The 27,281-nt window shown below is 35.4% G+C and overlaps 2 protein-coding genes across 4 annotated transcripts; both read left to right on the forward strand.

Moving 5' to 3' along the window:
• Nucleotides 1–3,222: 3,222 nt before the first annotated feature.
• On the forward strand, nt 3,223–5,490 carry LOC121202892 (BURP domain protein RD22). Its single transcript, XM_016834093.2, has 3 exons — nt 3,223–3,646; nt 3,747–3,852; nt 4,232–5,490. Exons 1-3 carry the CDS (start codon nt 3,611–3,613, stop codon nt 5,278–5,280), a joined length of 1,191 nt encoding a protein of 396 aa, XP_016689582.2. The 5' UTR covers nt 3,223–3,610; the 3' UTR covers nt 5,281–5,490.
• A 17,466-nt stretch (nt 5,491–22,956) lies between these two features.
• Nucleotides 22,957–25,017, forward strand: LOC107906941 (BURP domain protein RD22). Of its 3 annotated transcripts, none has more exons than XM_016834099.2 (3): nt 22,957–23,310; nt 23,414–23,519; nt 23,932–25,017. In XM_016834099.2, the coding sequence occupies exons 1-3, from the start codon at nt 23,275–23,277 to the stop codon at nt 24,795–24,797; spliced, it is 1,008 nt and encodes a 335-aa protein (XP_016689588.2). In that variant the 5' UTR covers nt 22,957–23,274; the 3' UTR covers nt 24,798–25,017. The 3 variants fall into 3 exon arrangements, with proteins under 3 accessions (XP_016689588.2, XP_016689586.2, XP_040949127.1); XM_016834097.2 differs by having other exon boundaries at nt 23,093–23,310; nt 23,911–25,017; XM_041093193.1 differs by lacking the exons at nt 22,957–23,310; nt 23,414–23,519 and adding an exon at nt 23,693–23,717.
• Nucleotides 25,018–27,281: the final 2,264 nt, after the last annotated feature.

The raw sequence follows: 27,281 nt of genomic DNA on the forward strand, positions 1-27,281 counted from the left end.
TTAGGGAAAAAAACTGAAAATATAACTAATAAACAACTTGGAATATCATAATTGAAATTGCCTTCAAAGAATAATACATTTTTATGTGTTTCCGTATCTGGTTGCCTGTATGTCAAGAAGCTTGCCCACAGTGTCCAACTCTAAATACTAAGATTGTTTAAGTATATGAGTTCTGCGCATAATTTAGAATGAATATCTGACTCATATAACTTTTATGTGTAAAAAAATTATTAGGTTTTAAGTTTAATTAGTGGGGATTAATTATGAGAGCTGAGCGTGTAGATTGGAATTTTGGATCACAATTATGTGAATAAGACAAAATAATAATAATAATAAATAGGGAAGAACTGGTTTAGGGTTCTAAGTATTTCTATATATAGATATATAAATACGATATAATGGGGAACTGAGTTTCGAGGGAAGAAAGTGTGGTTGAGCATAAATGCCCAAGAATGTTTTATAATTAGAAATGCCAGGAGAAACAAGCAAAACCTATTGGTTACTTGTGTATATATGTGTATATGTATATATAGAAACATGATTCATGAGGTTGCTTTAATCATTTTCTTCCCCAATAATCTGAGTTTTACTGCTCTCTAATGATTATTACTATCCAATAAAGAAAAATGACATCTTAAACCGCCCCACCAGTGTTGGTTTGCCAAAAAAACAATCCAACAACAATATTGGTTTTCTGATCACCAAATAGCAGTGCTGAAATTTTTTTTTTAACGAGTGGATGACACAAATCCCCACCAAAGCAAATGGTTATGAAACAAACGGGGTCTTAATGAAGTGGGGGCAAGGGGTGTTTTCAGATAGGCGAGATAGATCACAAATATTATATTGATACAAAGAAATAGATATGGTTCGTGGAAAACCATTAGTGGAATGAAGGAGTTAAGTTCGCATGGTGTTCATAGAGTGACTTTGGAGTTTTGAGAAAATTTTAGAAAAATAATAATAAGTGGAGTGTGCATGCCTTTCTAGATTATTAGAAGATATGTACGTAATTATGCACATCTTATGGAATAAGTGTCTTATATGTGTAATATGTTTGTTAAGTTACAATGAATCTTTTTATGCGTGATTTATCAAGTTATATAAAGATTTCTTTTTATAAAGAGTTAATGTGATTGGACAAAGTCTACATATTGATCATATGGGAGACAAATATCAATAAGCAAAATGTTTATAAAAAGTAAATTTTTTAATCAAAATAAATTGACTTAACAAAAATTTTCAAGGTAAAATAGTTACGGATATTGATTTATGTTGGAATGTACATAAAAGTACCGTTAGCCCACCATAAGAGAGATGATTGGATGTGGGTTCATAAATGTTAAGAACTACGGCAAAGTCAATTGCCAAAACTTTCCTTCCCTAGATGGCCAACCAAAACCAAGGTAACTAACCATGGCCTACAAACCAGATGTTCATATAGGTTTGGGGGTTGAATTCTGGTATGTTGTTCGCATAAGCATATAGATTAGATGCAGGACTAGGTATGTATAGGAAGTAGAAGCCATAACCTATAAGGCTAAAACTTGCCACATGCCCACATGACATCTTACTCTCAGAAAAGAAAAAACTTGACATGTTCAACTAGTCTATACATATTTGGTCAAAAAACCTACCCTAAGGAGGCTAGAACTATCAGATTTTGAAGTTGTTATAAAATTCGCCATAAACTTTTAGACATTCAACTCAAATTGTATACAAACACCTGTGTTTGTAAGAAAAAATTATCTCATTTATCGACTGTAATTATTAAATTTTACAAGTAAAATTAACAAAGTGGTACATAGATATTAGTCCAATGATACATCCGCTATATAGATGAAAAGTATAAATTTTTATATAAAAAATTATATATTTTTCTTTTAAATGAATGCTAATTTAAAAAAAAAATTTAAATGGCGGATTGATTTTATTTTATTTTAAAAAAGTTAAGTGAGTAGTTTATGGGGGAGTGAGTAGTTTTTTTTTAGATCCGAATTTTTTTAAAGGTTAGGAATTAATGAATGTAAAAGTAAAAAAAAAAAAAAGAAGGTAAAAGTTGATTAATTACTGTTTTGTTTTCCATTTTCTTGATTTATATTAACTTTTAAAGAGATATTAGTAATGTCAGTTAAGACCATAAATTTAATCAGAATTTAATATTAATATAAATAGTAAAAAACTTTCTGGCAGAAAAAGAAAAAAAATGATAACCTCTTAAATCTTAATCCACTAATGAAGTAAAAAATTCCAGTATTTACTATCTACTTTCCCTTTTCTGGGCTAGTATTTGAAACTAGAAACTAGAAACTTCTTTGGGTTATCTTCATATTAGATTGAAGCCCAATTTTAAGTTTATGTAGTTCAGGTTTAGACGTAGAACCCCGTCGGTCCAAATCTATTTTCCAAAGCCGAAACCTGAAAATTAAATATGAAGTTGCTTCTAGGGACTAGAATTAAATATATTGACTAAAAATGGCTTCTAGATTCTAACCTCTACCTTCCAGCTCCGATAAACAAGGGCGGTGCACGTGGTTGGGAAAGATTTATTAGAGCATGTTATAATAATATTTTCGAATTTCTAAGCAAACAATTCTTCAAGGCAAATCATAACTGTGGCCTATTAAATTTAGCTTCCAAACTTTGAGACGATTATTGTTACTTGATAATATTATGTTTAAAGGCATTTTTACCTTGCATGATATAGAAATATATAATTAATAGTATATAATAAACACCACAATGACAAAAGACGTACAAACAAGACTGATATAATTAACACCAAAAGTTTAATATCTAGATTTTGACCATATTTACGTTAACAAAGTAAAGAAAAAAATCTGAGATAAAACACACATTTAACCAGATCTATTTTCACATGAAATCTTCCTTTAAATGTACTAAAAGTCACGAAATTCAAATATGGTGGTTCCTATATCATCTAATAATATCTCCCAACAATTTATCATAAATGGGTGGCACTGATGGGCAGTTAATGAGCTACCGTCCTAGTTCCAGTCTAAAAGACAATGGCGTATATGTAGGCAGAGGAGAAAACGGAAAAAACTCTAAACAATCATTGCTCACCTCAGCGCCTCCCAACAGTCTACATTGTAGCCATAGTATTGACACTACTAATTGAAAGGCTAAAACCAAAGTTGAATACGAAATTATCTGAAAGGAACGCATACAAAACCTCATAAATTGGGTAGTTGTTAGTTTAGTAAATCTCATAAAAAGTCCAAAAAGAAATTAAAACAGATTATTGTCACAAAAATTAAAGGCCATAACCAAGTGACGAAGGGCCCAGTCAGTTATGTTTGGCAAATGAATTTGAATACACGCACCACCACCCTCAAAGCTCATCCACCTAAGCCCATGTCATAAACTGCATTTAAGTGAACCAGTGGCAGTTGGAGCCATTATGTTGGTTGAAAAATATTGTTGACAGTGTTATTCAGCAGTACTTGTCCTAAGGCTCCAACTACATTTCTCATTATAAATGTGGAGAATTCTTGCTCTACTTTCCATTCCATGCAACACTAGCTTTTAGATTCCCTTTCCATTGCACTGCTCTTTCTTTCTTTAGAATTAGTCACTCCTGTTCTAGATGAAGGTTCTCTCCCCAATTCTTGCTTGCCTAGCGGTAAGTTTTTCGATTTCATGTGATTATTCGTTGTTGAATGCAAAGAACTATGAGGGTTTTTTTTACCTCAACTTTTCTTGTTTGCTATTTGTTGTTGCAGCTTGCTGTGGTGGCAAGTCATGCTGCTCTCTCACCCGAGCAATATTGGAGCTATAAGCTGCCAAATACTCCAATGCCAAAGGCTGTCAAAGAAATTCTACATCCAGGTGAGTGTTTAATATCCCAAGAATTCCTTTTTTTTAATCGTGTTTACTCACCGACAAAACAGGACTACTGTGATATAAGCTCTTAACTTGAGATGGTCAGGAAAGTGAGGACTGTAGAATACCGGACCCTGGTTTCCCATAGAATTGAATTGAGCCTAATACAACAAACAATCATGTAATCATGGAACCAGGGAAATAATCAGATATGAGGTGCTTAACATAGTTCTGTTCCTGCATTTTATTGAAAGAGAAAGAGCAAGATACGTTCTGTTTAGCAAGATATTTCAGCACATATTGACTTACTATGAAAAAAATTGTTGGAATCATGCATTCATCAGCATGTATCTGAGCTCTCTAGCCCATTTCGGTGTATTTGCAGAACTGATGGAGGAGAAACGTACCTCTGTAAGTGTAGGAGGTGGTGGTGTAAACGTCAATACAGGAAAAGGGAAGCCAGGGGGTGGCACTCATGTGAACGTTGGGCGCAAAGGAGTTGGAGTGAACACAGGAAAGCCAGGGGGTGGCACTCATGTGAACGTTGGGCGCAAAGGAGTTGGAGTGAACACGGGAAAGCCAGGGGGTGGCACTCATGTGAATGTTGGAGGCAAAGGAGTTGGGGTGAACACTGGAAAGCCAGGAGGTGGCACCCATGTGAACGTTGGAGGCAAAGGTGGAGGAGTATCTGTACACACCGGACACAAGGGAAAGCCAGTAAATGTTAATGTGAGTCCGTTTGTTTACAACTATGCAGCCAGTGAAACTCAAATCCATGAAGACCCGAATGTGGCTCTTTTCTTTCTGGAAAAGGATATGCACCCCGGGGCAACAATGAGCCTACATTTCACTGAAAATACAGAGAAATCAGCTTTCTTACCTTATCAAACTGCCCAAAAAATACCGTTTTCATCTGACAAGTTGCCAGAAATTTTCAACAAGTTTTCAGTGAAACCTGGATCACTGAAGGCAGAGATGATGAAGAACACAATTAAGGAGTGCGAACAGCCAGCGATTGAAGGAGAGGAAAAATATTGTGCAACCTCACTGGAGTCAATGATTGACTATAGCATTTCCAAACTAGGGAAAGTTGATCAGGCAGTCTCAACAGAAGTGGAAAAACAAACCCCAACGCAGCAGTATACAATAACAGCTGGAGTGCAGAAGATGACAAATGGCAAAGCTGTAGTGTGCCACAAGCAGAATTATGCATATGCTGTCTTCTATTGTCATAAATCAGAAACAACAAGGGCTTACATGGTTCCTTTAGAGGGTGCTGACGGAACAAAAGCCAAAGCAGTAGCAGTCTGCCACACAGATACATCAGCATGGAACCCAAAGCATTTGGCTTTTCAAGTCCTAAAAGTTGAGCCAGGAACCATTCCTGTCTGCCATTTCCTTCCTCGGGATCACATTGTTTGGGTCCCTAAGTAAAAGTCCTGAAGAGTAGATTCATACACTATAGTTTCTTCACAGTGTGCATTAAAACAGCTTAAAGCAATATCCAGTTTGTTCTATAATAATATACCCACAAGTTTAGTCATGTAAAATCTATCCATGAATCATGTTCTTAGTAATGGATAAAATGATATTACTTTCTGTATCACAAGGGTTTGGTGATAAATGTATTAGTATTTTAAGTAACTTTTCAGACATCGTATTCCAAGTAACTTTGCGGAAATTAGTTTTCCTAATTCTCTTTCATCACAGATTAGCCATCTCCACAGGAAAATTCTCTGAAGGTAAACTATCATGTTCATCACTCGATTGCAATCTGAGAAGAAATTGTTTTTCCTATGTCCCAACAGCAGAAAAATTTTGGACCAATTTACATGATACATATGAGAATTTTCTAAACAGAGTGTCATGTCATGTATCTCGAAGGATGCTAACTTAATATAGTAAGACCAGCATTAAAATCTTTTCAGATATGAGTAGGTTCCAAAGTACACAAATTTGAGCACCTGTACGGAACAAACCATTGTGTGCACTGTGCAGCTCTTCGTGTCTGATTCCTCCACCACTGTGATGAGCAGCTGCAGCATCCTCAGTGGCTAACCTTAGGCCCTTGAAAGACTTATTCAACAGATTATGGTGATAAGTCAAATAATTATAAATGATGTCGGCTCCACGGATCCTTTTATTCCTGCAATGCGGATAAATGCCCAAGAATGTTTTATAATTAGAAATGCCTGGAGAAACAAACAAAACCTATTGGTTAGTTGTGTAATATAATTATATACGTGTATATGTATATATAGAAACATGATTCATGAGGTTGCTTTAATCATTTTCTTCCCCAATAATCTGAGTTTTACTGCTCTCTAATGATTATTACTATCCAATAAAGAAAAATGACATCTTAAACCAATGTTGGTTTGCCAAAAAAATAATCCAACAACAATATTTGTTTTCTGATCACCAAATTGCAGTGCTGAAATTTTTTTTAAACGAGTGGATGACACAAATCTCCACCAAAGCAAATGGTTATGAAACAAATGGGGTCTTAATGAAGTGGGGGCAAGGGGTGTCTTCAGATGCATATGAATTTGGTTTACAGGCGAGATAGATCACAAATATTATATTGATAAAAAAAAATTGATATCGTTCGTGGAAAATCATTAGTGGAATGAAGGAGTTAAAGTTCACATGTTATTCATAGAATGAATTGAAAGAGTTGAGAGTTTTGAGAGAGAATTTCAGAAAAATAATAAGTGGGATGTGCATGTTTTTTCTAGATTATTTGAAGGCATGTACGTAATTATGCACAACTTATGGAATATAAGTGTTTTATATGTATAATATATTTATTAAGTTACGATGAATCCTTTCGCACGTTACTTTTAAAGTTATGTAAAGTCTTATTTTTATAAGTAGTTTTAAGTTAATATTAATGTGATTGGACGAGACCCACATATTGAACATATAAAAAAAAGTATCGATAATCATGTAAAATAAAATGTAATCTTCAAAGTAAGTGAATTTTTTTAATCAAAATGGATTGACTTGACGAAATTTTTTAAAACGAAATAAATAAATATCATCTTACATATATTTATATATGTGTGCAATATACATAAATGTACCCTTAGCCCACCAAAACTTTCTTTCGCAAATTTTAGACGGCGAACCAAAACCAAGGTACCTAACCACGTCCTACAAACCAGATGTTCGTATAGGTTAGATGCAGGATTAAGAAGCCACAACCTATAAGGCTAAAACTTGCCACATGCCCATATGACATCTTACTTTCAAAAAAAAGAAAAAACATGACATTCAACTCAAATCCTATACAAATACCTTTATTTGTAAGAAGAAATTTTCTCATTTATTGACTATAATTATTAGATTTTACAAGTAAAATTTACAAAGTGGCACAGATATTTAGTCCAATGATAAATCCGCTTTATAGATGAAAAGTATAAAAAATTATATATTTTTCTTTTAAATGAAAGCTAAATTAAAAAAAACAATTATATGGCTGATTGTTTTTATTGTATTTTAAAAAAAGTTAAGTGAGTAGGTTTTTTACCCTGTGATTCCCAAAAAAAATGTTGTCATTGAGGATTGTTACCTATACACAGATAAATTCAAGGAAAACTATTTCATGCAAGCTAATCATATTTAAAAGCAAGCAAAGGGTCGTAAACATTGTAGATTGGAGCATTTCATGAAACATAGTTACAAGCTAGAGTATCATCCCATGACCCATAGCAGTCTTCTATATTATTGGGTTTTTGCAAACTTGGGCTTGAATACACAAATAGAATATAATCACAGAAAACTTTGTTTTTTGTGTATTGAATTTGGGTTTATGCTTCATTTTATTATCGACAATGATATCAGAACCTATTTTAAATCCAACATCATGACGATTTGATTTTTATTTGTTTAATAATATTTTGTCCCCTAACTAATTGGCAATTGAAAACTTCTACCCTTTGTATGCATGATTAGTTTAGAAATTTTGTGCATAATTATCAAGCAACGTCGTGATTACAATTCTTGAACTCGATTCCATGATAAGGAGTTCAAATTTTAAAGTCGACCAAAGCAAGTTAGTATCTTTCACTCTTTTAACATATATTTCCAACTTCATATATAAACATTTATTTATACTCATGGTTTAGAAACAGGGCTGAAAAAACTCTCTTGAAAGCAGATACCATTGGCGGCAGCCATGGGTTTATGTGAAGAAGAAAAGATGCCTCTATCTCTATGAGTAGAATTATTGCAGTGGGTCACACCTTCGCTTTCATTTACTTCAACTTCTCAGGTAATATTCCAACATTACAGCGTTGAATTGTTTTCAAATTTATTTACCTCATATTCCCACTTTCTTTGATCTCTCCTTGTCCCAACCACGTTGGATTTTGAACCATTTGGTCTTATATTACATAACATACAAATGAAAAGAAAAGAAAAACATTTGCGATTCCGACCATAAATAAATAATGTTCTGTTCTGTAACGAGAAACAGCCAAAGCTTCCAGCACTTACAATAATAATAAAAGTAATGAGGGTAAAGGCTTCAAAGTTTTTTTTTTTTGTTTTTTTTTAAATAAAGGATAAGGAGTAAGGATTATCTTATGATCCAACTTAACATTAGTGTTTAATTGAAAATTTAAATACAATAACTTCAAGATAGAGTACAGTGTCCGTGTGGTGTTTGTTTTTCTACCTTCCCTGCAGGATCCGAAACTTCCAATTCAAGTTTCTTGCTATAGATAAGGTGTTTCGTAAGAAAACGTAAGTCTTAAAAGAGTTACAAGACAGCACCAGTTATATGGCCCTTGCTAGATTCATAGTTACTTTCCCATGTACCGACTCTAAAGTGAATGACTTTTTTTTTTCTTTGCATAGCACTTTTTTTTTCCCCGAAAAGGATAGGTATCAAAATGATATATGTATTTTAGGGCCAACACTCAGAACCACTTTTTGACCACTCATAGTTTAGTTAAAATCAAATTTCGTTCTGTCTTTTGACACACTATTTTCTCTGTCTATTGAAATGCTCTTCTGCTGTTGTTAGCAGGGATTTAAATTGCGGTCGCGGTCGCGTTTTCGGTCGCATTGCGTTTATCGCGGTTGCGGACATAACGGATGCTATTGCGGTCATTGCAGGTATCGCGGTCGTGAATTTTACATTACTTACTGTGTATTGCGGGTATAGCGGGTTTCGGCAGTAGCGGTTTCGGACGGTGCCGTTACCGCTATATAACGACCGCTATTTCGGTAACGGACCGCTATTTAAATCTCTGGTTGTTAGCACGCTTTCGTCTCTTGTTTTGCTTGTTGTTTATTTTCTTTGATTTAGTCATTATTGTAGTTAAGAACATTGATGATTCTATAGCAGACCTGTCACTGGAGTATGATGAAGATGAAACCATTCAATTAGGGGCCGAATCTTCAGAGAGTGAAACCTTGTATGCTAATTGTTTTGTAGGAATGTTTCTTACCTCCAGTGTAGTTAATTTCCAAGCGATGAGATTGACTTTGGCTAATTTTTGGCATCCAATAGAGGGAGTCTCAATCTCGAATCTAGGCAATGAAAGATTCTTATTCGAATTTTATTTTGAAGTTGACGTGGACAAAGTTGAAAAAAATGGGTCATGGAATTTCAATTCTCATCTATTGGTGCTACATCGGTTAAAGGAAGAGGAGGACCCTTTATCTGTTCAATTAAATTGGGTAGACTTTTGGATGCTTATCCATGATCTTCCCCTTGGTTTCATATCTGAAGCGGTTGCTAGACAGTTGGATAGTTTTATTGGTGTTTTCCTTGAATATGATGCATCAACGACTCAGTTGGGTTATAAAAGAATAATGATGTTAAATGTGCGAACTGATGTTAGAAAACCATTGAAAAAGAAGAAGAAACTCACCTTCTCGAATGGTGAGTCGATTTATGTTCGATTTGAATATGAAAAACTCATTTTATTTTGTTTCCTTTGTGGTAAACTAAGGCATGGTAAAACTTTTTACTCGATCAGAGCTCACAATCCGCTACAAGAGTATGTTTTCCGTTGGGATATATCTTTACGTGCTCAGTTAAGGAAAATTTTGGCTTGGAAGAGTAGATGGTTGGTGGAGGATGACGATTGTGGTACTTCAATTTATGGAAACTATAACACCCCTAACCCTTATCCGTCGCCGAAACAGGGTTACAAAACATTACCAGACTTTACAGATTAAATATGAACATTTCACAACTTTTATTATACATGTTAAGAATCAGTTATAAAACACTCATGTTGTCCCTTAGATGGACCCTCAAGGCACAATATACACTTTAGAAATGAATTGGGACTAAACCGGATACTTAGAGAATTTTTCCTAAAATCTCAAAAAAAATTCTTAAAAGTAGGGGACACACGTCTGTGTGGCTCACACAGCCAGGAGACACACCCGTGTCTTAAGCCGTGTGGGCATTCGATGTGAGGCACACAACCGTGTCTCAGCCCGTGCCCTTACCCGTGTAACTCTCTGACTTGGGTCACACGGCCATCCACATGCCCGTATGCTAGGCCGTGTGCAAGATGTAAAGGTCACACAGCCAAGCCACACACCCGTGTGCTAAGCCGTGTGTAAAAACTTGAGCATTCTGTTTTAAAATTTTAAGGTGCAGGGGACACACGGCCAGACCATACGCCCATGTGTCAGGCCGTGTGGACGAAAATAGACCATTTTCAATACATCAAATAACCCCAATCAAACAATCAACACAAGCCAAAAATCATGTTTTAAACATAATATATCATCACAAAACTCAATTGCCAAAACTTACCAAAATAACTCCGTTCATTGATTTACCAAAATCTACTACTAAATATATGCATACTAACACATATATATGTCATTCACAACCATACTTCAAATTTAGCTCTTTTCTAACTCAGCCCTATACATGTCATATAAACCATAAAATGTATAACAAAATCTACCGGAGCAAACTAGATAGTGTGGCTCTATGTGTTGATCCGATGCTTTAAACTTCTTAAAAATCTAAAAAGAACATTAAATGACACAGTAAGTTTAATGAAGCTTAGTAAGTTCGCTGGCTTTAAATATAAATCTTACCGAACATACTATAATAATTTATTTAGGTAAATTATTTCACAAACATTTCCTGCCAATCACAACTTCAATTAATGAATTCACTCATTTGAGCTCAATATCAATAATAACTTAAATTCTTCCACATTAATTCCATTTGGCACTTACCAATCATTATCAAACCAGAGAACGTCTTACGGATTTGAGTACATCGTAAACAGAAATCCATAAGGGTTCATCTAAAGCTCAAAAGAGTTAAACGGAAACACATTAGGGTTAAATTGAAGCTCAAAAGAGCTGAACTGAAATCCAGAAGCGTTAATTTGAAACTCATGAGTTTACTGAAGCTCATGAGAGCTAAACGGAAAGCAAATACGAGAGTTCGCAACAAATGTTGAACATCGGTTTACTTGGGTAATTTTACCGTCAATTCCTATTTTGCACTAAACGACTATACTCAATCCTACGTTCCATTCACTTCGAACACTTGATGCAATTTCATAAATTTAACAATAATTTTATTTTCAACAAATGTTACGAATAAATACAAAAAATCATTCATCAATTAACATATCACATTAAATTTTAACCATTAGAACTTACTTGGGTTAAATTGTGGAAATTGTAATGGTTCAGAGATTATTTGGCTATTTTCCCCTTTTTCGCGTTGGTCTAAGGGCTCTTGATCTAAAATATAAAATTATTCATTCATTAGCACATGCTTCAATTCTAATTCACTTCACAATTTATACCACTCAATTTTTGAAATTATACAATTACCTCAACTTTTACAGTTTTTGTAATTTAGTCCATCGCCAATTAACTCATCAAATAAGCTAATTTTTCTCAAGTAACACTTTATCTAAATATTTTAAACTATTACACAGCCTTTGATAAACATAATTTAATACTAAACCCTAAGATTTAATTTTTTTACAATTTGGTCCTAAAATCAATTTCCCTTGAAAGCACTTGATAAAATCATCATATAACAAAATTAAAACTTCAAATCCATGTTAATTCATCATAAAAATGCAGCACTCATCAATGGTAGCTTTCAAGATTACTCATAAAATCAAAAACTAATGAATTAGATAGTTAGACCTAATTACAGAAGTCTTAAAAACACAAAAATTTTAAGAAAAGAGCAAGAATTAAACTCACATGTAGCAAAATATGAAAACCAGCTTCTTAAGGGTTCTTCAATGGTGTTTTTAGCTGATAAATTGAAGAAGAATAACTTAGAAAAGTTGAGAATTCAATTTATTTAAGTTTATTTCACAAAATTTACAATTTTGCCCTTTAATCACATGATTTTTGTTTTCTTTTCTGCTTATGCCGCCTCAGGCCTTTGTTTTAGGCATAATTGCTCCTTAAGTCCTTCTTTGTTCATTAATTAAGTCATTTAATCACTATTTCTTTAATTAGCAAGTTTTGCACCTTTTTCTAATTTAATCTTTTTTAATTAATTAACTATCGAAACGTTAAAATTTTCTAACGAAATATTTATAAAAATATTTACAGCTCAGTTTATAAAATCGAGATCTTGATACCTCGTTTTCAAAACTAGTTAATCTAACAAATATTTCTAAAGCATAAATCACTAATTCATAAGCCTTCTTAAATTCAGAATCGAATCAAAAACACTATATAATAAAATTTATGAATTAATTTATCGGATTTAGTGTTCTCAAACTACTATTTTCGAAACTACTTAAAATTGGACTGTTACAAAAACTCTATAAAAATACGGAAAGGAGAAATTTTGAGGTTTCATAATCTGTTTGCATTAATCAATGAGCAAATTCAGAATTTATTTCCAATTATTCCCTCTCAACAAAAGGAATGGTGAATGTCTAGTTGACTTCAAGCCCAATAAATATGGGTGAAATGGGTCGAGCTTACAACGAAGCTAGGAACATCTTTGATGCGAATATGGCAATTTATGGAAGGAGAATAACCCAATAAAATAAAGTGATGGGCTAAAAAGACCTTTTTTTAAGTCTACTTCAGGAGTTTCTAATAAGGAAGATTTGAATGAAGTTTCGGGTACTCTATTACAGGTACCAAATTCTAGTAGATCGCCAGGCCCTGCTAAGTGGGCTAGTCGGATGCAATGAAGCTGTTGAGTTGGAACATTCAGGTAAAGGGGAGGTCTTGGACAGTTTGTTGTCTCCAGCATATGCTGAGAGATATAAATCTCTCTATAGTGTTCCTAATTGAGATGAAACTATAGGGTTTTAATATGGAAGGAACAAGACGCAAATGTGGATTTCTTAATGGGATTGATGTTGATTCATATGGTAGAAGTGAGGGTTTATCAATGGGTTGGAGTAGCGATTATAAGGTTTGTCTTCGGTCTTTTTCGAGAAGGGACATTGGCATTATGATTGATAAGGATACTGATGGTAAAACTTGGTGATGTACGGGGTTTTATGAAGTGCCCGAGGAGAATCTGAGGAGGCATCGTAAAATTTATTGCATTCTTTAGATGACTGCCCACATATCCCTATGTTTGTAATAGGGGATTTTAATGAAATAGCTTATTCATCTGAAAAGAAAGGTGGATTACTTCAGAGGGAGAGACAAATGAGAAGATTTTGGGAAGCTCTTTATGATTGCTCTCTTACAGATTTGGGCTATAGAGGACAATGGTTTACCTGGGAAAAAGGTCGTACTCGAGCAAACAATATTAGGAAACGTTTGGATCAAAGGGTAGCTAATGCAGTTTGATGGGATTTATTTCAAAATTACAAAATGCATCATCTCACGCATTCTTTTTTATTGCAATCAGATTTTGAAAATAATCATGCGAAATGGTGTCACTTCAAGTTCGAGGTTGCGTGGCTTTTGGAAGAAACGTGTGAGTCAAATGTTCTAAAATTATAGACTGAAAATTTGGGTGATGTCCTTAATAGATTGAAGGTGTTTGGTGTGGGCCTTAAAGCGTGGTTCAAAAGGATTAAAAAGATAGGGGTTTGTCGAAAAAAGATCTTAGAAGCAATTCATTAAGTTGAACAAATATACCTAACTGATGAGGTGTTGGGTGATATTGTTGAGATAAAACTAGCCCTTAATATGGAGGCCGGTAGGGAGGAACTCTACTGGAAACAAAGAGCCAGAGCTAATTGGATGAAAAATGGTGACCGAAACACAAAAATTGCAACAAAAAGAAGACGAAGGAATATGATGGATAAACTACTAGATTTTGATGAAAATTATTATAAGAGCAATGAGGAGCAGTTGTCACTTGCCAGTGACTACTTTGCCTCTCTATTCACTTCAACTAGAATCGAAAATCCAGGTTCTATATTAGAAGGGGTTGAGCCGTGCATTACTCGAGCAATGAACGAGGAACTTGCAAAGGATTTTTCTTACGAGGATATTTGTATGGCGTTAAAATCATGAATACATTAAAGACTTCTGGTGAGGATGACTTGGGTGCAATTTTTTATCAATGGTTTTGGCATATTATGGGTAAAGAGGTAGCAAATTATTGTATTGAGATTTTAAATGGAGGCACAATATCGCTAAAATCAACCAGACACAAATTGTTTTAATCCCTAAGGTTAGCTGTCCATGAATTATGGCTCTATTTAAACCGATTAGCCGTTATAATACCCTTTACAAAATTATTGCAAAAATGCTAGTGAATAGGTTTTAAAAAGTCTTTCACTATTGTATAGATGAGGTACAAAGTGCACTTGTACCAGGGAGGCTTATCACTGATAATATTTTAGTTGTCTATGACGTTTTACACTCCATGAAAAAGAAAAAGAAAAAGATAAGAGATGAAGGGTCTTTTGCTTTGAAGCTTAACATGAGTAAAACGTATAATAGACTAAAGTGTGCGCTCATTAATGTCATGCTTAGACGAATGAGTTTCTCGAAGTTGTGGGTTCAGAAAATTATGAGATGTATTGAAATGATTTCTTATTCTGTGGTTATGAGCGGAGAGGTGGGTAATTTGTTTCTTCCTTATCGGGGGCTTAAACAAGGGGGCCCACTTAATCCTTATTTATTTCTTTTTTTGGGGAAGGTCTGTCATCTTTTCTTAGAATGGCTACTACAAGTGGGGATCTCAAGGGTGCTTGCATTAAGAGACACGCTCCAGTTATCACCCACTTGTTATCTTTGCAAATGACAGTCTTATCTTTGGAAAGGCCACAACAGATGGGACTATGGTGCTTAATGAAAGACTGGAGATTTATGCCAATAGTTTGGGTCAATTAATAATTTTTTATAAGTCTGGTATGTTTTTAGTTCCAACGTTGAGTAGAATAGCAAAAAAGAGGTTTATCGAATTTTAGGGGTTAATCCAAACATTAATCCAGAAAAGTATATTGGTCTCCTTTAAATCGTGGGGCAAAACAAAAAGAGGGCTTTTAGGGAGATAAAAGAAAATCTAATTAAAAGAGTGTTTAGTTAGAGTTCGAGAATGCTTTCGGTGGGTATAAAAGAGGCCCTTATCAAAATAGTATTTCAGGCAGTTCCCATGTATACCATTTCTTATTTCTTGATGCCCAATTCCTTTTGTAAGGAACCTGAAACTGTTATTGCTAGATTTTGGTGACAGAAGAAAGCTGGGAGGAATGGTTTACATTGGAGTTCTTGGAAACCATTGTGTATTCCAAAAGAGGATAAAGGTATAGGTTTCCGTAATCTTTCTAAATTTAATATTTCTTTATTAGCAAAACAATGTTAGAGATTGATGGAAAATCCAGGCTCGTTAACAAGATTAATTCGAGAAAAATATTATCACGGTTTAAATTTTCTAGAAGCCCCATTGGGCTCATACCCGTCCCTAATTTGGAAAAGTATATGGTGTTCCAAAACTTTGTTAAAATCTGGTATTGGATGAAGGATTGGTTCTGGGCTATCTATCTTGATATGGCAAGACTATTGGTTACCGAGGAAGAATAGAGCACTAATTACTACAAACAAGGTAGCAAGATTGGAATGTGTAAGTGATTTGATTCTCCCAAACCCAAATAGAAGAGATCGACAATTAATCTACTCAACTTTCACGGAGGAAGAAGGAAATTTGATTGTAAGAATCCCTATACCTATCACTAATCAATCTGATAAAGTAATATGGTCTAGAGAAAAATCAGGTTTTTATTCAGTAAAAAGCAGTCACAAAGCCTTCATCGAACTTCTCATTTGAGTACTATTGAGCAATATAATTTTAAGCAAATTTGGAGTTTAACGTGCCTATCAAAAATTCACATTTTAATGTGAAAATTTGCAAATATATATATTTCTACTTTCCAGAATTTGCATTATAGAAGAATTTTGTCAGAGAATAGTTACCCGCGCTGTCAGGATTGTAGTAAATCACATGTTCATGTTGCTCGATACTGTGCATTCACTATGCATGTTTGATCAAAATTAAATTATCAGTGGCCAAGTTCAATGCGTCTATGAGTTTTAACAACTGGTTAAACTGGCTATTCATTAATTCATCCAGTAACAGTAAAGGGGAAATAGCCATTACAATTTGGGCAATCTGATTTTCCCGCAACAAACTGATACATGAAAGAAAAGTACAAAGGGTGGAGGAAGTTGTTACCTTTATCAGGGGTTATGGCAGGGAGTACAAGAGGCGTTTTGGAATATTACAACACCCCTGACCCAGATAGTTGATAAAATGGGAGCCCCCTACGAATTGGGTCAAAGTGAATGTTGACGTCGGTTTCTCAGAGGCAAAACAACATGCAACATTGGGTTTCTTAATTAGAAATGATGAAGGTCTTAAAATAGGGTCGGAAATCAGAACTCATTGTTGTTCCAATAGGGTCGGAAGCGTGTAAATTATTGTACTAAAAAATCACACAAAGTTCAATTCCCAGGGAAGAGAGGTGGATCACAAGGATCTCTTAAATACCAAGTCTTTCCTTAGTCAGAATATTCCTTCTAACGTAATTTAATAGCACAATTAAATACTACTATTATACCCTCAAATATTGAAAGAAAAATAGGACAAAAAGAACATAAGAGTTTTAACGAGGTTCGGTAAATTATACCTACGTCCTCGGGCACTAACACCAGATGATAACTTTACTATCTCCAAAATATTACAAACAAATAGAATTCCTTAAGAATTCTCAAATGGGAGAAGAGAGAAAACTAAGAGAGAAAGATTGATTGGGATGGTTGAAATGAAAAATGAAAAGGCCTATTTATAGTTGAAGTTCAGGGACTAACTTGCAAATGGCTTAAAAAATTAGAGACCAAAATTGCAATTATCCCATTCAACTTTTCAACATTCGGTGCAACTTGCTCAACCTTTTTAACAAGTTGCTTCCTACCTTTGTTGACCTTTCAACAATCTCCACCTTGAAGATTTGATTAGGATAATCACATCTTCACACACTTCCTTCAACTCCCCAAATTCGATAAAGTTATCTTTTGTAGTGCCTCTAAATGCGCTCTCGAGCGCCATACACCTGTAGGTGCTCAAATTCTCAAGATGTTAATCAAGTTCAAACAATGATTAAACTTGATTATTGTTACCACTTTGGTCATCATATCTGCGGGATTATCTGCTGTCGGAATCTTCTGAAGTAGAATTTTTCCTTTTTCAAAGACTTCCCGCACAAAGTGATATCTTACGTCGATATGCTTGGTTCTTGAATGATAGACTTGATTTTTCGCTAAATGAATAGCACTCTGACTGTCACAATATAGACTAATGTGACTTTGAACAACTCCCAAGTCTTTCAATAATCCATTAAGCCAAATAGCCTCCTTAACAGCTTCTGTAACTGCCATATATTCTGCCTCTGTAGTAGACACAGCTACTGTAGACTGTAAGGTAGACTTCCAACTCACTGGGGCTTTTGCAAGAGTAAACAGATACCCCGTAGTTGAACGACGTTTATCTAAATCACCAGCAAAGTCAGAATCAACATATCCAACTACAAACTGACCAAGTGCTTCATCCTGTTCAAAAATTAAACCAACATCTACGGTTTTTCGAAGATACCGTAGAATCCATTTCACAGCTTGCCAATGTCCTTTTCCAGGATCATGCATATACCTGCTCACAACTCCAACAGCTTGTGAAATGTCAGGCCTCGTACACACCATCGCATACATCAAACTCCCAACTGCATAAGCATATGGGACTTTCGCCATATATTCTCTTTTATCTTCAGTCTTCGGAGATAATTGAGTACTAAGTTTCAAATGAGAAGCAAGTGGGGTACTTACATGTTTTGTGTTTTCATTTACACCAAAACATTGTAATACATTTTTCAGATATTGCTTCTGATTTAAACAGAGCTTGCCTCTCGGTCTATCTCTACTTATCTCCATGCCGAGAATCTTCTTGGCCTCACCTAGATCTTTCATCTCGAACTCTTGATTCAACTGAGCCTTCAGCTTATCTATCTCATTTTGGCTCTTTGAAGCGATTAACATATCATCAACATACAAGAGTAGATAAATGAAAGATCCGTCATGCAGCTTCTACAAATATACACAATTGTCATATTTGCTCCTTGTGTACTTCTGCCTTCTCATAAAGCTATCAAATTGCTTGTACCACTGCCTCGGGGATTGCTTCAATCCATATAGCGATTTGTTCAGCTTACAAACCCAATTTCTACCACCAGCATCTGTGTATCCTTCGGGCTGAGTCATATAGATCTCCTCTTCTAACTCACCATGCAAGAAAGCCGTCTTAACATCAAGTTGAGCTAGCTCCAAATTCAATTGTGCTACCAAGGCCAACAAAATTCTAATGGAGGAATGCTTCACAACAGGGGAAAATACATCATTGTAGTCAATTCCCTCCTTCTGAGCTTAGCCTTTAGCTACCAATCTTGCCTTGTAGCGAATATCCTTCTTGCTAGGAGATCCATCTTTCTTTGCGAATACCCACTTGCATCCGATTGCCCTTTTACCTTTCGGTAATTGCGCCAATTCTCAAGTATTATTCTTCAGGAGAGACTGCATTTCTTCATCCATGGCGCTTTTCCATTTATCACTTTCTAAGCTTTGCATTGCTTCTTGATAAGTGATAGGAATATCATCAACAACGGGAAGGGCGTAGGCCACCATATCAGTAAATCGAGCAGGTTTACGAATTTCTTTCCGTGGCCTTGCAACTGTAACTGGTTCTGGTGTACTTAGTGGTTCTTGGGTCAGAACCTCTTCAACCTCTGATTCCTCCATTGTGGCTGGAAAATTAGACTTATTAACTGGGCAAATCCCCATCTGCTCAAACTCCACCTGTTTTGGAGTACACTCCACCTACTGCGGAGTATTGCTCGTCTGAATATCTTTATCTGCTACCTTTTTCAATGTGGCAGATTCATCAAAGGTAACATCTCTGCTACAGATCATTTTCTTTGTGCTTAAGCACCAAAGACGAAATCCCTTCACTCCAGAAGTGATTCCCATAAAGAGAGCTTTCTTTGCCCTCGGATCTAACTTTGACTCCTTCACATGGTAATATGCAGTGGTTCCAAACACATGTAAGGAATCATAATCTGTAGCCGGTTTTCCAGACCATACCTCCATAGGAGTTTTTCTTTCTAATGCAGATGATGGCAAACGATTAACAAGATGGCCAGCGTATGTCACAGCCTCAGCCCAAAATTGCTTGCCCAACCCAGCATTGGACAACATACATCGAACTTTCTCCAGCAATGTTCGATTCATACGCTCTGCCAATCCATTCTGCTGTGGTGTATCCCTAACTGTGAAGTGTCGAACAATACCATACTCTTGGCACACATCGAAGAACGGATCACTTTTATATTCCCCTCCATTATCCGTCCTAAGCCGTTTGATTTTCTTGCCAGTCTGGTTTTTGATCATAGTTTTCCATTTAAGAAAAACTCTAAGCACTTCATCCTTAGTTCTCATGGTATACACCCAAACTCTTCTGGAAAAGTCATCAACAAAAGTAACAAAGTAGTGTTTTCCTCCCAATGAAGGTGTCTTGGAAGGCCCCCACACATCTGAGTGAACATATTCCAAAATACCTTTTGTATTATGGATAGCAGTACCGAATTTCACTCTCTTTTGCTTTCCCAGAACACAATGCTCGTAAAATTTTAATTTGCAAGCCTTTGTACCTTTCAACAATCCTTGCTTTGCCAGAATTTGCAAGGATTTTTCGCTGGCATGTCCCAACTTCATATGCCACAACTGTATTGAGTCCAATTCTTTGTTGCCGGAAGCTGCAGCGACTGCTCTAATAACTGTACTACCTTGGTAGTAATACAAGTTATTTTTCCTGATGCCCTTCAATATCACAAGTGCGCCAGATGTCACTTTCAAAATCCCATCTCTCATAGTAACAACTGAACCATTGGATTCCAAGGCTCCCAATGAGATGAGATTTTTCTTCAAACTGGGCACGTACCGAACATCAGTCAGAACTCTGGTTGATCCATCTTGATTCTTTAATTGGATTGAACCTATCCCAACAGTTTTACAGGCATTGTCATTGCCCATATAAACAACTCCTCCATTTAGTTCTACTAAATCAGAGAACCACTCCCGGTTAGGGGACATATGATAGGTACAACCCGAATCCAATATCCACTCATCTTTCCTAGAAATTAAACTTTGTGTGATTTTTTAGTACAATAATTTACACGCTTCCGACCTTATTGGAACAACAAGTGGTATCAGAGTCGAAGGTTAATCGTAGTATGCTCTGTGGTTGCAGTTTGAACTGATCTTCCACATCAGAAAAGATTTCCTTAGGTATATTGAAAGATTATGGAGAAAACGGTCGGTGTAGGAGCTTCAACATCGTCCATGTGGACAAGACCGACAATTGCAAATGCAAGACTGGCTGTGGAGATCTTTGATGGCACGGGCCATTTTGGTATGTGGCAAAGTGAGGTTCTAGATGCCCTTTTTCAGCAGGGTCTAGACATTGCCATTGATGAAGAGAAACCAGATGATGTACAGGAGAAAGATTGGAAGGCGATCAATCGGTTGGCATGTGGCACAATTCGATCATGCCTTTCTCGAGAGCAGAGGTATGCTTTTTCAAAGGAGACTTCTGCAAATAAGTTGTGGGTGGCACTTGAAGAAAAGTTTTTGAAGAAAAACAGTCAAAATAAGCTCCACTTGAAGAAAAGACTGTTTCGCTTCACATACGTCCCAAGTACCACAATGAATGATCACATCACCAAATTTAATCAGTTAGTCACTGATTTGCTGAATATGGATGAGACATTCAAAGATGAAGATTTGGCTTTGATGCTGTTGGGGTCACTTCCTGAGGAGTTTGAGTTCCTAGAAACTACTCTACTTCATGGCAGGAGTGATATATCTCTGAGCAAAGTCTGTGCGGCATTATATAGTTATGAACAGAGAAAGAATGACAAACAGAAAAACTCAATCAGAGATACAGAAGTTTTAGTAGTCTGAGGTCGTTCATACACTCGGAAGAAAACTCAAAAGGGGAGATCAAAGTCAAAGTCCAGACTCGGGAAAGATGAATGTGCTTTTTGTCATGAGAAAGGCCACTGGAAGAAAAATTATCCAAAGCTGAAGAATAAGGGAAAAGCTGCTGTAGATGCTTGTGTTGCAAAGCATGATACTAGTGACTCTGAACTATCACTGGTTGCATCATCATCGTCGTTCCATTCAGATGAGTGGATATTGGAACAACACTCATAACCTAGTTAGATCGGTGGTGTTGGCTAAAGCGATGGCTGTTCTTCACGGGCTCTAGTTTGCGTTGGAGATGGGTTTCACGAAAATTATTTTGGAAAGTGACTCTAAAACAATTATTAAAAACCTCCAAGCAACAAAGGAAGACTATTCAGAGATAAGACCGATTACTTGGGATGTGAAGGCTCTTACAATGAAATTTTCTTCATGTCATTTTGAGTTCGTTGCGGGAGAAGGTAACGCAGTGGCGCATGCGATGGCGGTCGAAGGTATGAGAAGATCAGAAGACTCGTTCTGGGTTGAAGATGCCCTATTAAAAGCGATGGAAATGGCAGATTTGGATCGTCTTTTCATCTGGCCACCATAATTTCCCTCCTCTGCTGCTCGCTGCTCTGGGTTGAGAACTTCTAATATTCTAAAGGTATATCTCAACTCCCTTCCATTGTTTGCTAGTTCTGATTACCAGATCTCGCAAGGTTTTGGCTGTTTGGGTTTTCTGGTCACTGAAGGGTTTGGAAGAAGCTTCTAGAGTTGCATCATGTTTTATTTTCTTTATTTTATCTGTTTGAACTTCATTTTCTATCTGCTTTTGTTTTGGACTTCCAAGCCCATTTTAATCAAAATGAACCGTTTATTCAAAAAAAAACTAACTTTTTGACAAAAAAAATACTTTTAAGCAAAAGCTAAAAATTTTTAGTTTTGCTTTTGATAAAAAAAATAATTTTGTAAAATATTTTTTTATCTCAAAAACATTTTTGAAAAGCTCAAAAGTATATTGTTTAGTAATATTTTCATCTCAAAAGTATTTTTTGTCTCAAAAATATTTTTGAAAAGTAATACTAATCATACTCAAAAGTAATTACGATTTTTTTGTGTCCTTAGACACCGATAGACACTCAATTTGATTGTTGGAACTGAAAAAAAAAGAAGTGTTACTTTCATGTATTTTCCAATTATTATATATAAGGAGATGGTAGTGACACACTTTTTTTCTCAATTAAAAAAAAAATTTAAGTGAGTAGTTTATGGGAGAGTGAGTAGTTTTCTTTTTAGATCTGACTTTTTTAAAGGTTGGAATTAATGAATATAAAAGTAAAAAGATTGGTAAATATTGATTATTTACTGTTTTGTTCTACATTTTCTTGATTTATATTAACTTTTAAAGAGATTTTAGTAACGTCAGTTAAGACCATAAACTTAATCAGAAATAGTAAAAAACTTTATGGCAGAAAAAAGTAAAAAATAACTAAAAAAGAAAAAGGGAACTAAAATATGATAACCTCTTAATCCACTAATGAAATAAAAATTTCACTATTTATAATCTACTTCCCTTTTCCGGGCCAGTGTTTCAAACTAGAAACTTCTTTGGGTCATCTTCATATTAGATTGAAGCCCGATTTTAGGTTTATGTACCAAAACCAAAAATTAGTTATGTTTGGTAAATGAATTTGAATACATGCACCACCACTCTCAATGCTCACCCACCTAAGCCCATGACATAAACTGCATTTAAGTGAACCAGTGGCAGTTGGAGCCATTATGTTGGTTGAAAAATATTGTTGGCAGTGTTATTCAGCAGTACTTGTTCTAAGGCTCCTACTACATTTCTCATTATAAATGTGGAGAAATCTTGTTCTACTTTCCATTCCATGCAACACTAACTTTTAGATTCCCTTTCCATTGCACTGCTCTTTCTTTCTATAGAATTAGTCACTCCTGTTCTAGATGAAGGTTCTCTCCCCAATTCTTGCTTGCCTAGCGGTAAGTTTTTCGATTTCATGTGATTATTCGTTGTTGAATGCAAAGAACTATGAAGGGTTTTTTTTTTACCTCAACTTTTCTTGTTTGTTATTTGTTGTTACAGCTTGCTGTGGTGGTAAGCCATGCTGCTCTCTCACCTGAGCAATATTGGAGCTATAAGCTGCCAAATACTCCAATGCCAAAGGCTGTCAAAGAAATTCTACATCCAGGTGAGTGTTTAATATCCCAAGAATTCTTTTTTTTTTTTTTTGAATCATGTTTACTCACCGCAAAACAGGACTACTGTGATATAAGCCCTCAACTTGAGATGGTCAGGAAAGTGAGGACTGTAGAATATCAGACCCTGGTTTCCCATAGAATTGAATTGAGCCTAATGCAGCAAACAATCATGTAATCGTGGAAGCCGGGTAATAATCAGAAATGAGGTGCTTAACATAGTTCTGTTCCTGCAATTTATTAAAAGAGAAAGAGCCAGGATACTTTCTGTTTAGCAATATATTTCAGAAAACATAGGAATAGGATGTGTTCTGCACATATTGACTTATTATGAAAAAAATTGTTGGAATCATGCATTCATCAGCATGTATATGAGCTCTCTAGCCCATTTTGGTGTATTTGCAGAACTGATGGAGGAGAAAAGCACCTCTGTAAATGTAGGAGGTGGTGGTGTAAACGTCAATACAGGAAAAGGGAAGCCTGGGGGTGACACCCATGTGAACGTTGGAGGCAAAGGAGTTGGAGTGAACACGGGAAAGCCAGGGGGTGGCACTCATGTGAATGTTGGAGACCCTTTTAATTACCTATATGCAGCCAGTGAAACTCAAATCCATGAAGACCCGAATGTGGCTCTTTTCTTTCTGGAAAAGGATATGCACCCCGGGGCAACAATGAGCCTGCATTTCACTGAAAATACAGAGAAATCAGCTTTCTTACCTTATCAAACTGCCCAAAAAATACCGTTTTCATCTGACAAGTTGCCAGAAATTTTCAACAAGTTTTCAGTGAAACCTGGATCACTGAAGGCAGAGATGATGAAGAACACAATTAAGGAGTGCGAACAGCCAGCGATTGAAGGAGAGGAAAAATATTGTGCAACCTCACTGGAGTCAATGATTGACTATAGCATTTCCAAACTAGGGAAAGTTGATCAGGCAGTCTCAACAGAAGTGGAAAAACAAACCCCAATGCAAAAGTATACAATAGCAGCTGGAGTGCAGAAGATGACAGATGACAAAGCTGTAGTGTGCCACAAGCAGAATTATGCATATGCTGTCTTCTATTGCCATAAATCAGAAACAACAAGGGCTTACATGGTTCCTTTAGAGGGTGCTGACGGAACAAAAGCCAAAGCAGTAGCAGTCTGCCACACAGATACATCAGCATGGAACCCTAAGCATTTGGCTTTTCAAGTCCTAAAAGTTGAACCAGGAACCATTCCTGTCTGCCATTTCCTTCCTCGGGATCACATTGTTTGGGTCCCTAAGTAAAAATCCTGAAGAGTAGATTCATACACTATAAGTTTCATCATAGTGTGCATTAAAACAGCTTAAAGCAATATCCAGTTTGTTCTATAATAATATACCCACGAGTTTAGTTATGTGAAATCTATCCATGAATCATGTTCTTGGTAATGGATAAAATGATATTACTTTCTGTATCACAATGGTTTGGTGATAAATGTATTAGTATTTGAAGTATCGTTGCAGACATCGTATGCCAAGTAACTTTGCGGACATTATGTTTCTCCATTAGATTACTAATTCTCTTTCATCTCAGATTAGCCATCTCCACAGAAAAATTCTCAGAAGGTAAACTATCATGTTCATCACTGGGTTGCAATCAGAGAAGAAATTGTTTTTCCTATGTCCCAACAGCAGTAAATTTTTGGACCAATTTACATGGTACATATGAGAATTTTCTATGTCATGTATTCGAAGGATGCTAACTTAATATAGTAAGACCGGCATTAAAATCTTTTCAGATATGAGTAGGTTCCAAAGTACACAAATTTGAGCACCTGTACGGAACAAACCATTGTGTGCACTGTGCAGCCCTTCGCATCTGATTCCTCCACCACTGTGATTAGCAGCTGCAGCGTCCTCACTGGCTAACCTAGGCCCTTGACAGACTTATTCACCAGTGTTAAGTGTGCAGTTAAATTTGAGAAATAATATTTTATTAATCTATGTTTCTTTGTCTTAATTAAACTCTTATTAGTCTTATTATTATTTGACTTATAAATAGACTATTTTACAACATTAAAAAATACACCAACTTTTAGAGAATTTTGTGTTTAGCTTTTGGGGATTTTTTTCGAGTTTTTTCATCTTTTATATTCCTCGTTGTTTTGTCATTATAGTATAATTATCTTTGCCATTATTTTTAACTTCTTTGGAGAGTTTTTTCACGTTAATTTTGCGTGTTCAATTTATTAGTTTTTTTAGCTATTTTATGATAAGTTAAATAATTATACATGATGTTAGCTCCACGGATCATTTTATTCCTGCAATGTGGGATCTAATCTACATATTTTGATTTTTTTTAAAACATCAACAGAGCTGAATACTGCATAACCACACACACAAAAATCTACTACCAGCTACAACTTCTAAAATTATAGTGAGTCATTCGATGTCATCTTCGGATAAACAACATTCGAATTGTGGATAGCTTTCAATAAGAAGTTCTCAATTTTTTTCATCTCATCTTACTTGCAAATAAGCACTTCTTTACATTAAAATATTTGAAAGTGAAAAGAGAGAGAGAGAGTAAAAACTGCATCAAAAACAACAAACAGTAAAACAATTGGAGCCAATGCTGTTACCGTATGCTAGCCATGATAAAAATCTCACTGATAATAGGTTTCAATAATCTCCCTTTCCTCAACCTTTACAAAGATAAAAAAGACACCATCGACTACTATAAGCAGGGGCAAAACTGGCGCGGTTGCCCCTAAAATGAAAATTACTCTTTTAAATTTTTAAAATTTTAAATTGATAAAAGTAAAATTACACTTTAACCCTTTAAAATAATAAAATTTTGATTTAATCTTTTAAAAATTATAAAAATAAACACTATTAAAGTAGTGAAATTATAATTTCACTATTCTAAAATTTACAATTTAATTTCGACACCTCAACAAATTTTTTGTCTTCAGAATATAACATAACAACTATGCAGTGTTGTAATTTCTATAGTACAACAACGGAAAACGAAAGCGAGCCAAAGTTGACTGTAACAAAAATGATAGCAAAGACGGAAAACGAAAACGAGCCAAAGTTGCGACTGTAACAAAAATGATAGCAAAGACAGAACAGGGAGAATTACTGCGAGGCTAGGATGGTGATACGCAGCACTGGAAGAAACACTTCCTTCCAACATCGAATCCAATGTAGCACGACACCTTCGCTACGTATCAATTCGTGGAGTAAATATCAATAAACTCACAGTTATCAGTTATCACCATGGTAACTGACAACAAAAAAACCGCCGCTCCATCAACATTCCGGCAACAATGTCATAAACGAATTTCTTTTCCCGAAGCAGGATAAAATGTCATTGGCTAAACACTAGGGTCCCGGGAAACAATAATAAAGAAGGAGAGTAGAGACGAATTGGGACATTGGGAGAAACCAGATGCGTATTCCACGTCGCGGAGTGATGCTTGAATCTCCCAAAGTTGGCACCTACAACTCTACCCTTTTTCCGGAAAAACTATTTACTCCTGCGCAAATTGGCTTGAAATATATTACCCCTGTTACATAAATACCAATTTGTTTAAAATAATTTTGATAATTTGTGGTACCACCTTATTTAAATGGTGGTTAAGGTTTTTTATGACACCTTCCTGTTGTATTTGTTTTTAATTTTAGAAAACAGTTATCATGTAAATATATTTTATTTGGGTTAATAATGTGAACTAATATAATGTCTATAAAAATATTATTGGTATAATCATGAAAAATTATGTT

This window comes from Gossypium hirsutum, chromosome D05 (assembly GCF_007990345.1).
Source record: "Gossypium hirsutum isolate 1008001.06 chromosome D05, Gossypium_hirsutum_v2.1, whole genome shotgun sequence".
NCBI classification, from domain to species: Eukaryota; Viridiplantae; Streptophyta; class Magnoliopsida; order Malvales; family Malvaceae; genus Gossypium; species Gossypium hirsutum.

Bases quoted from the DNA above. Each gene is read 5' to 3' on its own strand.
- LOC121202892 (XM_016834093.2), top strand. From the start codon at position 3,611: ATGAAGGTTCTCTCCCCAATTCTTGCTTGCCTAGCG. The intron at 3,647-3,746 runs GTAAGTTTTTCG...TTGTTGTTGCAG, and splicing joins CAATTCTTGCTTGCCTAGCG to CTTGCTGTGGTGGCAAGTCA. The intron at 3,853-4,231 runs GTGAGTGTTTAA...GTGTATTTGCAG, and splicing joins CAAAGAAATTCTACATCCAG to AACTGATGGAGGAGAAACGT.
- LOC107906941 (XM_016834097.2), top strand. From the start codon at position 23,275: ATGAAGGTTCTCTCCCCAATTCTTGCTTGCCTAGCG. The intron at 23,311-23,413 runs GTAAGTTTTTCG...TTGTTGTTACAG, and splicing joins CAATTCTTGCTTGCCTAGCG to CTTGCTGTGGTGGTAAGCCA. The intron at 23,520-23,910 runs GTGAGTGTTTAA...TGAGCTCTCTAG, and splicing joins CAAAGAAATTCTACATCCAG to CCCATTTTGGTGTATTTGCA.